Source organism: Branchiostoma lanceolatum, chromosome 1 (genome assembly GCF_035083965.1).
Source record: "Branchiostoma lanceolatum isolate klBraLanc5 chromosome 1, klBraLanc5.hap2, whole genome shotgun sequence".
NCBI classification, from domain to species: domain Eukaryota; kingdom Metazoa; phylum Chordata; class Leptocardii; order Amphioxiformes; family Branchiostomatidae; genus Branchiostoma; species Branchiostoma lanceolatum.
In genome coordinates, this window is record NC_089722.1 from 34,667,306 (window position 1) to 34,679,840 (window position 12,535).

Here is a 12,535-nt window from a genome sequence, read left to right on the forward strand (position 1 = left end):
GTGCACCCATGGTCTTTATCATGGCATAATGTCCAGTTTGAATGATAGCATGACGCTCCTTCCAGATCCCCATCTGTAGCAGTGGAGTCCGTGCCCTAGGCTTTCTCCTGACGCATGTTGTATCCAGCACTGCTGACATCCCCAAACCTCTGCTTACTACAGCTGTCAAGGTAGGGTGGATATGTTATGTTATGCAATCAATCTTTATTTGTATTCAGATCATACAGAAGTACAGATACAGATATTCAAGTATGATGACCGTGTCAGTTCCTACACCTGATCAGGAGGGTTGACATGGCAGCCACACACTTGGATGGATGTGGTGGATATAGATCAGCTCCAAATCAGTGCATGGAAACATGGATGGTCAAATTATTACACAATCACGTTCCTGTGACAGATACAGATTGGGAAAACTCTTGTATATTTTATGTTCCTGCCTTTGTAGATATTTATGTCCCTGGCCATTGGAGATTCTGTTTGCTCATGACCCTGTAAAACTTACCATCTGTTGCCCCCATCTATTCATTTGAACTGATATGAAGTACATTTGATACATCAAAATAATATTTTTAAGTTACATTTTTATTGTCGCACCAGATCCCGCAAGACTTTTTGTATGATTCAGATGAGAGCCTGCCTATTTTAATTCATTGTTAATTGTAGCCGGCCCATACTATTTCAATGTTAAGCGTTGTTGGTATGTTAATCGTGAAGTGGTACTGGGCGTTTCAATTCTACGTAGCGTGTTATTTGTCATCCTGAATTCAGCGTTAGGTGTTATTAGTAGTAATTCCTCAAAAATAGCATTTCGGCAGGTCATGATTTCAACATTTTCTCCGGGGAAGCATGCCCGCAGAAAAATATGTTGGGTGGGCACCGCCCCTCAAAATTCAAGCTGAAACCCTTCTGTATATTATCCACTCTGCCAGCCAAGTTTGCCCATCAAAATTTATGAAACTACATTTTGTAAGCGTTTCAGGGGATCAAGATTTCACAATCAAGAGCACCCCCCCCCCAAACTCAATCTGAAACTCTTCTGTATTTGTTTGCAAACAGATATGTCCTTAACTTAGTTACTTAACTTACATTATAGTACCAGCAAAATTTGCCCGTAAAATGCAAGAATTGGCATGAAAAGGGTATCAAGATTTTTTTAAATTCCCGGGAGCATGTCGCGACTCTGGCGAAAAGTCTGGAGGGCGTGTCGCCCCTCGAAAAACAAGCTTATGCAGACCCTCTCAGATTAGAACTTTAAGGTAAATTTGTTATTCTTGATTCATGCACTGAGTCTTCTTTTTTGAAATTGTATATTTAATTTAGAAATACAGATTCTTAGTTAATTTTTCTGTGTTCCAGGCTCTTAACCATTCATCTAATGACATCAAAATGGTGGCAGCCCAGGGGGTGAACCATGTGGTCAAGAAGTCAAGCAACCCTCTTCCACTAAGTGTGTGCCGTGCTCTGGTTCCTGCCTTGGTTAGTAACACTAAGGAGAAGAACACAGCAGTGCAGGCCAGTAGTGAACTGGCACTGGTGTCACTGCTGCAGCTCAGGGAGGGAGAGGACAGCCTGCAGGTTAGTGTGGGGTTCATATGGTTTAGTGGTCAGAAATTACCCGTGCAATGGTGGCCAATTGCTGCAAGGTTTACAATCACATACATGTACAATCATGTAATACACAACAGATACATATTTGCTCCACATTTGCACTTTGTGGAACTGTCGCAAGGGTCTGGGCGGCTGCCATTCGGCGCCAGCAGATGACCTCGATACGACCTTCCCCAACCCAGGTACCCATTCACACCTGGGTGGAGTGAGGAAAGTTGACTATGTGTAAAGTGCCATTCCCAAGGGCACAACATCAGGGCATAGCAGTGGTTTTGAACCCGGGACCTCTCGGTTCTGGGCGAAACACCTTACCAATTGCACCACACGAAGCCTCTATAGGCATCATGACTGTGGACTGTACACTCAGCATCCTTGTTTTCCAACCAGTGTGTGGCCTGTAGATGTGAGAAGACTTTTCTTTCACTAAATTAAGTTGTCTTTACAACCGACTCTTCAGGTCACTGTTGGTTTAGAAGGCAACAATTGTCTCAAAACTATAGCCCTACCTTGATTATGATTTTATACAGAACAAAACAGGTCTGTTATTACGGTAGAGTCTACCGATAAAGAAACAAGCTGTACCAATAGCATCTGTTACATTCTGATAAGAATGCCTCTAGGCTCTAATACAGGCCTCGTCCAAAGTAAGAGAAAATAAATCCCATCATTTAATAGGAAGAAATGACATTCCTTCCCATGGTATGATAAGAATAAAAACTTAAAAACATCTATATCTGAGTACAACACATATTGAAAAGTTTTACCTTTGATCCAACACCAGTTCAATTCTACACACCCGATTGAATTATGCGTAACTCAATTAATTGATGTGTCTCACCTGTGGGACATCATTTGCTCACCTGAATGATTCTGTTTTGTCTCCCCCCCCCCCAGGCTTGCCTAAGGACTCTGGATTCTGGAGCAGCAGAAAGTCTAAATGAGTGCCATAAAAGGGCTCTGAAAAAAGTGGCTTCTCAACCCGAACCTAAGGAAGAGGACCTTGATGACACCATCATTATGGCATAGGATTTGTTTCGTTTTTGCTTTTCAACCTCTTAAAGCCCCACTATGTAAGATTTTGGCACTAAAATTTAAGATATTCTTGTAAAATGATATGTATAACCACTTTTCAGCATATTTTCATCATTAATTTGCCTATTCTGGCATGTCTGGTGTTTGTGAACTGTGCAAAAACAAGCTGCAAAAGGTTGTGACACCACCTGAAGGTAGACCCTTCTGGCGTAAACAACAACATTCTGCACACTGGTAGGTCCCCTTGGATAGGATAAGTACTTAGCGACACTTCAGTGGACCTTGATATGATGTTATAGCTGATGTTATGAAGATCTTCTTTGCAAACATTTATATCTTTTCGCATGAGGATAAGATATAATGAAGTTTGTAGGGCATTGATGAAGTAGCTTTTCCCCCCTAAAAACTACAAGAACTCTGGTAAGGGTTTTTTGCAGAAACTGTGTTGAACTGTAAACACTGGGCAGTTGGGCTGATAGTAGTAGCCATGTGTGGCCCACAACTGCCCACTGGCCTTGTTTTCGTTGAAAGTTCACAGTTTTTAAACATGTTTCTATGGTGCGATGATGTTGTAACATTCCTTCCTGAATACTGGTATGCAATTCTACAATGTTTAGTCAGCTTACCATGTAAAGAAATGGTAGGAAAATTGACTTTCTGTATTGACCCAATCTTACATAGTGGGGTTATGCGATTCTAAGAATTACCAAAATGCTCTAAAATTTATAAAAAAATTCACTGATGTTTTGATTTCTGAGAAAATGTACAATGTAAGCTCGCAGTGCAGCTTCTCTTGTCACTGTGAATTAGTACTGAAGACTTATAAGTGTTGGTGTCTGATGAAACAGTGACCAGGATTGTACTGGATGAGGTACAAAAGCACTGGCTTTAGTTTGGATATCTTATTTACAATGATATTGTCTGCAGAATGGAGTCTTGAATCTGTAGTTGTTTTCCAATGCCCCCAATTAAATGTTCTTAAAAGAGGCAGCACATTACCCGTCATACATCAAGGTACAAACCAGAGGAGAGGAGCAGAGAAGGGGTTCCGGCTGGTTTTTTACGTGTTTATAGGCGTTTTTGTCGGGCTTTCTACTCTGTCTTTTTTTTCTCTCCATACCCAAGAGATAGAAAAAAATGACAAAGTAGAAAACCCGACAAAAATGCCTAAAAAAAAGTAAAAAAACAGCCAGAACTCCTCCTCTGCTTGGAGAGTAAGGCCAGTACTCTTCTCTACTGTAATAGAAATTACTTTGTATGCTTTGTTTATGATTGAATATGTTCTGATTTTATATTCAATGATTATTAGATTTCTTTCAACCGAAAAGTAAAGATGATGTCAACAAACCTGCTGTAACATGTCTTTATTGTTTACAATTTCTGTGTATTAAACTTTTACTAGCCCTTGTTTCTGTACCATCTTAGACTAGTAAATTATTACTACACTGCTACATGTACATGTCATCTACATGTAGCGGCTACAAGCCATGCACCAGGTCTATAGCATTTATTAAGGTTTTAGTACATTGCTTTAGACGAAATACATACCGTTCTCGGCAGTAGAATTTAAATGTAATTTAACATTCTGATGATTTCACTTAGAAAAGAAATTCCTTCCTCAAGATAATATCGAAGAACATAACCCTCATTATTTCAATAAGGTCTTTGTGCATGTAGCTATCAACAGTGGGAAGTCATTTTTCATTTTAAATACTCTGCAGCATATCTGCTTTCCATGTTTTTCAATTTTAATCCAATGATCAAAATGTTTAATTTAACACAACTCTCTGACAGGGTTCTGCCTCTAATTTTGAGATAAATCATAGATAAGTCACGGTGTCTTCAGAAATTGATCAAAAATTCACTATACAATGCACAGCTAGCTACAAGTTTTACATTTATCACCACACACTGCAATTCAACTGCATATTACATTCAAGTTCTCTCTCTAATTAGAGACAACCCGTTTTCCACTGTATTTCAAAACATCTTAATCTGGTTTTGAGATGACACCTTCTTGCATGAGGAAGTCGTAGAGTTTCCTGGTTTTGTTGACATCAATCTTGAGTAGCTGCCTGGCCTGAGCTAGCCGCAGACCACCCTGCCTCTCAGCTTCCCTCTGCAAGATGTCTTTGTACTCAAAGAAAGCCTCTGGGAGGAACCGGACATTGGCACACACCTGTCAAACAAAGTAGAGAATTTTTTTCTTGTGAGTGGAAATTTATATCATGATGGTGAAAATATTTACTTTTAAGGTAGCAGTTCATGATACAATGAATTCAATTATCATGGAAGACGTATCATGAAATACTACACTATGTATCAACTTGGTATATTGTATTAATAATTGCGGCTGTAAAGACTGAGCTTCATGGAAATGTAGTCAGAGACATGCAAGACGAGTATACATCAGCAAAGCACTGGAAATAGCCAGAAAATCTTTACCTCTTTTTCTGTTTCAGTGAGCTTATCATACCCTCCAAACTGTGTGAGATCCAAAGGTGGGGCACTCCTGCGAGCTGACAGAAAAAGATACTAGATAAAAATTATATTCAATGCACAATAACAATACTAAAGGTGGCCAGCTAATCATAGCTGACAGAGCAGAAGACTCCCACTGTGACTCATCTACTACAAAAGACTATAGTCAAGACTAAGTCAGACAGCAGCTGTTAGCGCTGGCCTGGCATCCAGGTCAACAAACAGGTGGCTGTAGCTGTTGACCTTTTAAGAAAGATCTTGGAACTACTCCGGTTCTAATCAGGTATCTCCATTATAAGTGACTAAAGAGAAATTCAATATAGGGTACATGTAAGTAATGCAGAACACTGACCTGTGGATGATAGTGGTAGTAAAGGGATGTTATTGCTAGGATTTCCATCCCTGCAAGAAAATGTGACATCTTTCAAACTCATACTAGACTAAGTGAAAAAAGAGTTTTTTTAGACCAGATGTTTTCAATACTAACATTAGTGGTAAAGAATCTGTAATTGAGTGTGCATATGTCAGTGGGTGTGCACGTGTGAGTGTAATTTGGTGTGCACATGCTAGTGGTTGTGCAAGTGTGCATTGTTATGTTGAAGTGGGATGACCCCACCCAAGTAGAATGGTTAGGACCCTGGAGTGAGGTGCCAGGAGATGGGTCTGGGCTGACTTGAGTCATGACTTGTTTGCACGTGCAAAAACAACTTGGGTTTGCAGCAATACAATCATATCTTATTTCAAGATACCCCCAAGAACATGAACAAGGTAATTTGTGGAGCTGCCAATTAGTTTAACAAAATCCCAATAGAACGTTAAATCCATTACTCACATGCAATGATTGTATTTAGTTCCCTCAGGCTGGCACGCAATGACAATCATCAATCTGAAGGTTATTTCTGCATATCTACCTGTCTGGTGAAATAAGTACAGCACTCACATGTGGGCCTGGCGATGCAGCCACTGCTGACAGGCAAATTCATCCTGAAAAAAACAATTAGGAAGGTTGATAGAACATCTATAAGAACATCTATTAACTAACGGGAGGGGCTCTAAGATGCCTATTTACAGATACAGCCTTAAAGGATGTCATGTAAAAATCCTACACTTCGGATACAAATTAAACGTTAATTTTTTTCTTCTTCACAGGCTGGATCACACCCCGGAGTTCTTACCTAACGGAACAGTGCTTGCGCTACCATACCTCATAGAACCATGCAGCAAAACATTGACGTCACTGCTCCAGTTGCAAGTGTTACATAGTAGTACAGGTAGAAGCCACATCGGATTAACGCACACACCATTTAATTGCACCGTATCCAAAAATCCTGAACCGGTTCCCATTCACTCCATTGTTAGTGACTCCGCATATCTGCATGACGCATTGTCGGCAATGCCGGATAACTGCACCAAATATGTTCAAACATTGTCAACAAGTTAACAGGTGCGCTAAAAAATGGCAAACGTGGTACATGTGAGCCAATAGCTGCCTGTGTAGAGGCACAATAGGCAATATGTTTAAAACCAGTTTGACTAACAAAAGAAGGTGGTCTCCATTGACAATCACGTTTATAGCGATTGTATGGGAGGTCCTGGGCGGGACACGGGGCGAGTTGTCACCATAAACAGATGCACGCCTGCATTTAAGTTCGCGGGAATTTGATTTCGCTTTCAGGATGACATGGGGTGTTGTCAGTGGTTTTAGGTTCGTGACAGTGCTATTTTCACATACTGCTGCAATAGAGGTGTAGTATGGGTGAAATAGAACAAGTCACTCGCATGCATCATGATGAGAAGCCAATCCCTCACAGAGTGGGTCAACATCACTACATTTGGTCCTGCTGTGGTACCTGCATGTTGCTGAGGACATCAGTGAGCATATGTCTCCTTCCAAGTTCCTCCTCCCTACGAAGCCTGAGCTTCTCAAACAGCTGCCCCGCTGTAGACATAGGGAAAAATGCCTTCAGTTTCAGGTCATTCCAATCACTGTTTTTGTCAATAGTTTCAACAAGACTAGTAAGGTAGGGTAAGGTTCAACAAGACTAGTGTTCATATAGTTAATACACTGTACATGAATGATAACTGATGGTTCTTTCAGATTAAAACTTGTCAATCATACAAATAAGTTCAATATCATATTTTCTTATACAGTAGAATCCGCTTAACTGCACCACCCATTTGTCAGCGTTTTTGGTGCAATTATCCGGCTGGTGCAATTATGCGAAATGCCCAGCTGGACCGCACCATCATGGGCGAGGGGGTGTATTGTTAGTCAGACACACTACCACAAAGAAAACAGACGAAATTATTCAGTTATTAACTTTTCCCCCGTAGATTGTCAGAAACGGGGGTACCTCTCGGTGTTTTTACGATTAGGTTACGGCGACTATCTGTCACCGGGCCCCAGGTCGATTTCAACTGCTTTAAAAAAATCCGGGGCCCGGCCGTGCCCCCCAAAATAGCCAGGCAACTGCAGTGAGTGTGTCCAATGGGGCTACGCCCGATATTGAAAAAGAAAACAGCCCTTAAACTCATTAAGCCCTTAATTCATTTATCTATTGACCCTTTGCTGAAAATAAATAAATGACTACGAACCTGTTTTAAATGATTTTGCATTCTTTCATTTTTCCATGCGATCTACCGCATTACAACACACGTAATGTTACAGGGGAGGCATTCTGAAACATCGTCATGCCACTCATGGGATAACAGTTTCTGTGTTACATTACGTAGAGTGCAGTTTTCGATTTACGTAAATCATGTACCGCCATGAAACTAGGAATTGAAACTAAAACTTGGTTACTGATTACGGGTGACCCGCCCGGGACCTCCCATACGATTCCTATCAGCGTAACTGTCAATGGAGACCGCCTTCTTTTGTTACTCAAAACAGTTTTAGACATATTGGCGGTATTGCGCCTTTACACCGGCAGGTATCGGCTCATTTGCACCGCGTTTGCCTATTTTAGCGCACCTTTTCAGTTAACTTGTCGAGGATTTTTTTGGGAAAATGGTGCAGTTATCCGGCTTTGGTGACCATGCCCGGTGCAGATATGCGGAGTCACTAACAATGCAGTGAATGGGAACTGGTTTTGGATATTGGGATTCGGTGCAATTAAATGGAAGGTGCGTTTATCCGAGGTGCAATTAAGTGGCTTCGTCTGTATATAGAGAGAGAGACAGTTAGTACTATATACAGTGGGGCTTTCGGGTTATGCATCAATGCCCCGCGGGTTTTTGCGTGTATCCCCGCGGGTTTTTGCGTGTATCCCCGCGGGTTTTTGCGTGTATCACCGCGGGTTTTTGCGTGTACCCCCGCTGGGTTTTGCGTGTACCCCCGCGGGGTTTTGCGTGTATCCCCGCGGGTTTTTGCGTGTATCCCCGCGGGGCAAAAATTGTGTCACGGAACCCGCAAGGCGGAAAACGTTGTGTGAGACCTTCAGGCCAGCGGCGCTTCCGAACTCACGGACGATCTGTTGAGCGCCGATGGAATCCCTCGCGGCCATTTGTATTTTGTGTACATCGGTCACATTTCACGGCGACAATTTTTTGGGGCCGGTGGACACTTTATTACGGAGATTTCGGTACCGGTTTATAATGAGCTTGCGTGTCCGTACCGTAATAACTGATTAGAGCGTCCATTTCACAACAGTAACGTTGGATACGGCAAGGACATTTTATGGATACAGTGAGTGATTGATCGGAAGAAGCCAGTTTCCTTTTTTTTCCAAGCGGTGCGCATGAGGTTGTTGACCCCAAAAAAAGTTGGTTACGCAGCTTGCGTTGACATAGTGCGGCGGGACGATAGTGTTTACGTTCGCGGTTCTAAAAAAGAAAGACAAATAAGAGATTGGCAATAATCAGATTTTGAGTCATACATGTTGAAGACTAATTGATTTTTTTCAGCGTAGATTTCGTTGCCGACCTCGGACACTTTTAATAGTTTTATCACTGCGTTTCGGGCTCCTGATCCCGGTCACAGACTGGGTGGGACTTTCATTGCTCTACGACGACCAGACTTGTTAGATTGGCATTTACTAAAGGTTTTGTCTGAGCGAAAATGGCATCATGGTCAAGGATATTGATCCGTTCTTGATTTTGACGCCGCAAAATCGTCATGCCAATTAGGAGATTCCAATGTAAACTTTCCCCCCTTATACGGATCAACGTAGGCTGGTAAGAGATCATATTATACTTTATAGCAGAAAAATATCAGATTTTACCGAGATCGATTTCTGTCTTGCACTTGCCGCCCAAGACGGTCATTTTATGCAGTAATGAACAACTCCCTTTAATCACCTTTAAAAACTCGCACGCCGACGAGAAAGAGTCAAACACGCCCCTGTAGATCCCAGCCTGATATTTTCGAATTTTCACAAGCATCGATACGAGCATTGTAATTTTGTATCGGTTCCATTTAAAAACAGTTTTGACAGAAATAGAATACTAGTTGATCGACCAAAGTTGGATTTTCGAATCTCCAGGTTTTAGGCTTGCGCTTGCCTGTGTCCGCCGGCTGAAACTTCAGTAATTTGACACAGGGCGCCGGCGGGTCTTCGTACACACGTGCTGACTCATGATCAATAGCGAAGAGTGTGTGTAACATATCGATAAGTAATAAAGATAAGTAATAATAAAGAGTATCGATAAAACAGGAATGTTATTGTACCCTATGCCTAGTTGATTTAGAAAAGTAAACAACGAATCTCATCCACTCCGACAGTAGAGTCAGTCCCCCCAGCCTGGCTGTTGCTATGGTTGTGATTGACAGTACACATGTCGGTCCTCTTTTATCGGGTCGGACGGATGTCTATAATCAAAGTCAATACAGACGTGCAAAATGTCTCTATCGTGGGCTATGTGATAGTATAAGTAAGTTAGAAAAGTTCTGATCAAGGATTTTTGACTGCGAAATGAATACAAATGGCGGGAGCTACTGGAGTATATATTTATGGATAAGTTATTTACGTTGATGAAGGCTATACGCTATCAGGCCTTATGATTAATTAAGTTAATACGAATACAACAATATAGTGAATGAATAGACATCAGTAGCTACTTTTCTAAGCTATGATTCAGGTTTCCATCTGCCGGCTTCCGTGGAATACCACTGCTGGTCGTCGAGGATGCAGCTGGGCGACCAACAAGACCTACCTGTTTCCGTCGGAGCTCTTGGGCCGTCGAGAGTGCATCTGGGCGACCAACAAGACCTACCTGTTTCCGTCGGAGCTCTCGGGCCGTCGAGAGTGCATCTGGGCGACCAACAAGACCTACCTGTTTCCGTCGGAGCTCTTGGGCCGTCGAGGGTGCAGCTGGGCGACCAACAAGACCTACCTGTTTCCGTCGGAGCTCTTGGGCCGTCGAGGGTGCAGCTGGGCGACCAACAAGACCTACATGTACCTGTTTCCGTCGGAGCTCTTGGGCCGTCGAGAGTGCAGCTGGGCGACCAACAAGACCTACCTGTTTCCGTCGGAGCTCTTGTGGGCCGTTCATGGTCATCGGATCGACTCAACCATTCCACAGGGAATACATTCGGCGTTTCGACGATTTTAGACGTCTTGATCACATCAAGTACAGATAGAAAGCAATGATTGCTGAAATATTTATCATCATTTCTTGATTTCAAAATGATGGTATGAAACAGACACAAAACACAAATGTTGTTTTCCTTTCAAAGTTCCGTCGCATATCTGTTCAAATTGTGTTGGCGCTTGTACTTAACGTAACTAACATTAAACTTCTACTATGTAAACTTTCTAACATGTTTGACAACTGTTATGGGTTGTTGAAGGATGTTTCCTCTTCACTTGTGCTTGGTTTGTTTTGTTTGTCAACAACACAATGTCATGTACATTGTACACACTACGTCACAGCATATACAGGGGTGACGGAAGGTAAGTTTATACCAGGATCATCGATCATCATTGGGCAGCTACTGTTCCAGGAGTGGGACATTTTTGCGACTGGTGAGACAACAGCCAAGGCGCTGCTAGAGGTATGCTCCAAAATCTTTGGATCCTTCGGGTACTAGCTCGACCAAGTTTATAACATCCTTGGTTCAACATTTCAGTTGTAACTAATTGCTCATTTTTGGTAAGTTACTACAGAAGTAACATTAGCTTTTAGTCGTGATTAGTTTGGTTTGATAATTACGACAGGCGGTAGGTTACTTAACGTATGTTAGTAATAATTCAAAGAACATGAACGTGTTAGTGAATAGCTGTTAGTTGGATGTTGAAATAGTTCCGTTTATAATAAACAGTCAAGGGTTGCGGTGGACAAAGTACCGACTTGTATGTAAGAAATAACTCAAAGTCAAAAACCATGAAAAAAAGACAATTCCACACAAAATAACTGGTAAAATAGTTCGGCGATGGTCCAATTCGGCGAATAGTATCACACAGTTAAAAGCGTGCCTCCAAACTTCCGGGGAAATTTTATCTGAAAAAGAAAACAATAACTAAAAATTAAAGCATTTCAATATACATGTAGTACGGGATTCATACGACAATATTACCACATATACTAGTACTCAGATCGCGTGGATCATTTACACCCACACCAAGATAAATTTCGATTTCTCCGAAACTGTTTATAGAATATAATAGAACAAACAATGAAAAAATAAGTACATGTCAACACAGGGCGGAGAAGAAAAAAACAACGTTCAGAATGGTATTACAATCAGCGCGGTCCGCTTCTTTGAAAACACGCCGTCAAAGAAACCGCGCCTCGCCGCCCATGTGTCAATCAAACTGAGCCGTGCACGAATCCACCTGGGGTCTGGACAAGACCAGTTCAAGTTACAAATTCGGGAGGTTCAATTTTTGCTACAAATTATTCCACTGGTATCTGAACAAGTTACATACTCAGAACACGCGTAAAAAGACCATCATATCTATCTATTTCCGACCGCAATGATGCAGATCTCATGTTTGCACTAGAAATCCTTAATTCGACAACATGACGCCAACATGACAAAGGAACATGCCCCATGCCATGGTGTTTGCGCGTCGTGCGTCAAACTTTAGGAGCCTCCAAATTTGCATAAACAGGTCACGTTCCAGTTTTCAATGCGGAAGCGGTATCGGTTCCCACGATAACTGCAGGTCGACGCTTGTCAAATAGACATGCCTCTCCCGTGCCGTGTGCCTTGTGTACCTGGTAGTGGGACCTCCAGGACTTTGCACGACTACAGGAGCCGTACGGGTCATTCCCTGACGATCATTCCGATAGCATTTTGTTCGGAGCTCGAATTTGTTATTGTTATGCTAAGATAGTTTATCTTTGCCGGAAGATTACCAGACAAACACAAATTATTCTATTTACAGTAGCGTCTACAATGATTAAACGTACACTATTCATTATGAGTACAAGTACATAATACCGCTACCACGGATGCCATCTTCTT

At 41.9% G+C, this 12,535-nt stretch overlaps 2 protein-coding genes across 6 annotated transcripts in view; one reads left to right on the top strand and one right to left on the bottom strand.

Moving 5' to 3' along the window:
* LOC136427461 (stalled ribosome sensor GCN1-like) overlaps window positions 1–3,990 on the top strand; it is a 67,526-nt gene extending 63,536 nt beyond the window's left edge. Inside the window, exons 53-55 of the mRNA XM_066416332.1 lie at window positions 66–170; window positions 1,360–1,578; window positions 2,506–3,990. Coding sequence (XP_066272429.1) covers window positions 66–170; window positions 1,360–1,578; window positions 2,506–2,637 — 456 coding nt within the window. The 3' untranslated portion in view covers window positions 2,638–3,990. The remainder of the gene's footprint in view (window positions 1–65; window positions 171–1,359; window positions 1,579–2,505) is intronic.
* Window positions 3,991–3,992: 2 nt separating this feature from the next.
* The window catches only part of LOC136427519 (transcriptional adapter 2-alpha-like), a 35,148-nt gene continuing 26,605 nt past the window's right edge, over window positions 3,993–12,535 (bottom strand). For 4 of the 5 annotated variants that reach the window (XM_066416495.1, XM_066416484.1, XM_066416498.1 and 1 more), the window contains 5 exons: window positions 6,975–7,063; window positions 6,065–6,108; window positions 5,477–5,526; window positions 5,089–5,162; window positions 3,993–4,822 (listed from right to left, as the gene is read on the bottom strand). In XM_066416495.1, the coding sequence (XP_066272592.1) occupies window positions 4,634–4,822; window positions 5,089–5,162; window positions 5,477–5,526; window positions 6,065–6,108; window positions 6,975–7,063 (446 nt within the window). In that variant the 3' untranslated portion in view covers window positions 3,993–4,633. The remainder of the gene's footprint in view (window positions 4,823–5,088; window positions 5,163–5,476; window positions 5,527–6,064; window positions 6,109–6,974; window positions 7,064–12,535) is intronic. The other variant, XM_066416505.1, reaches the window with a different exon arrangement.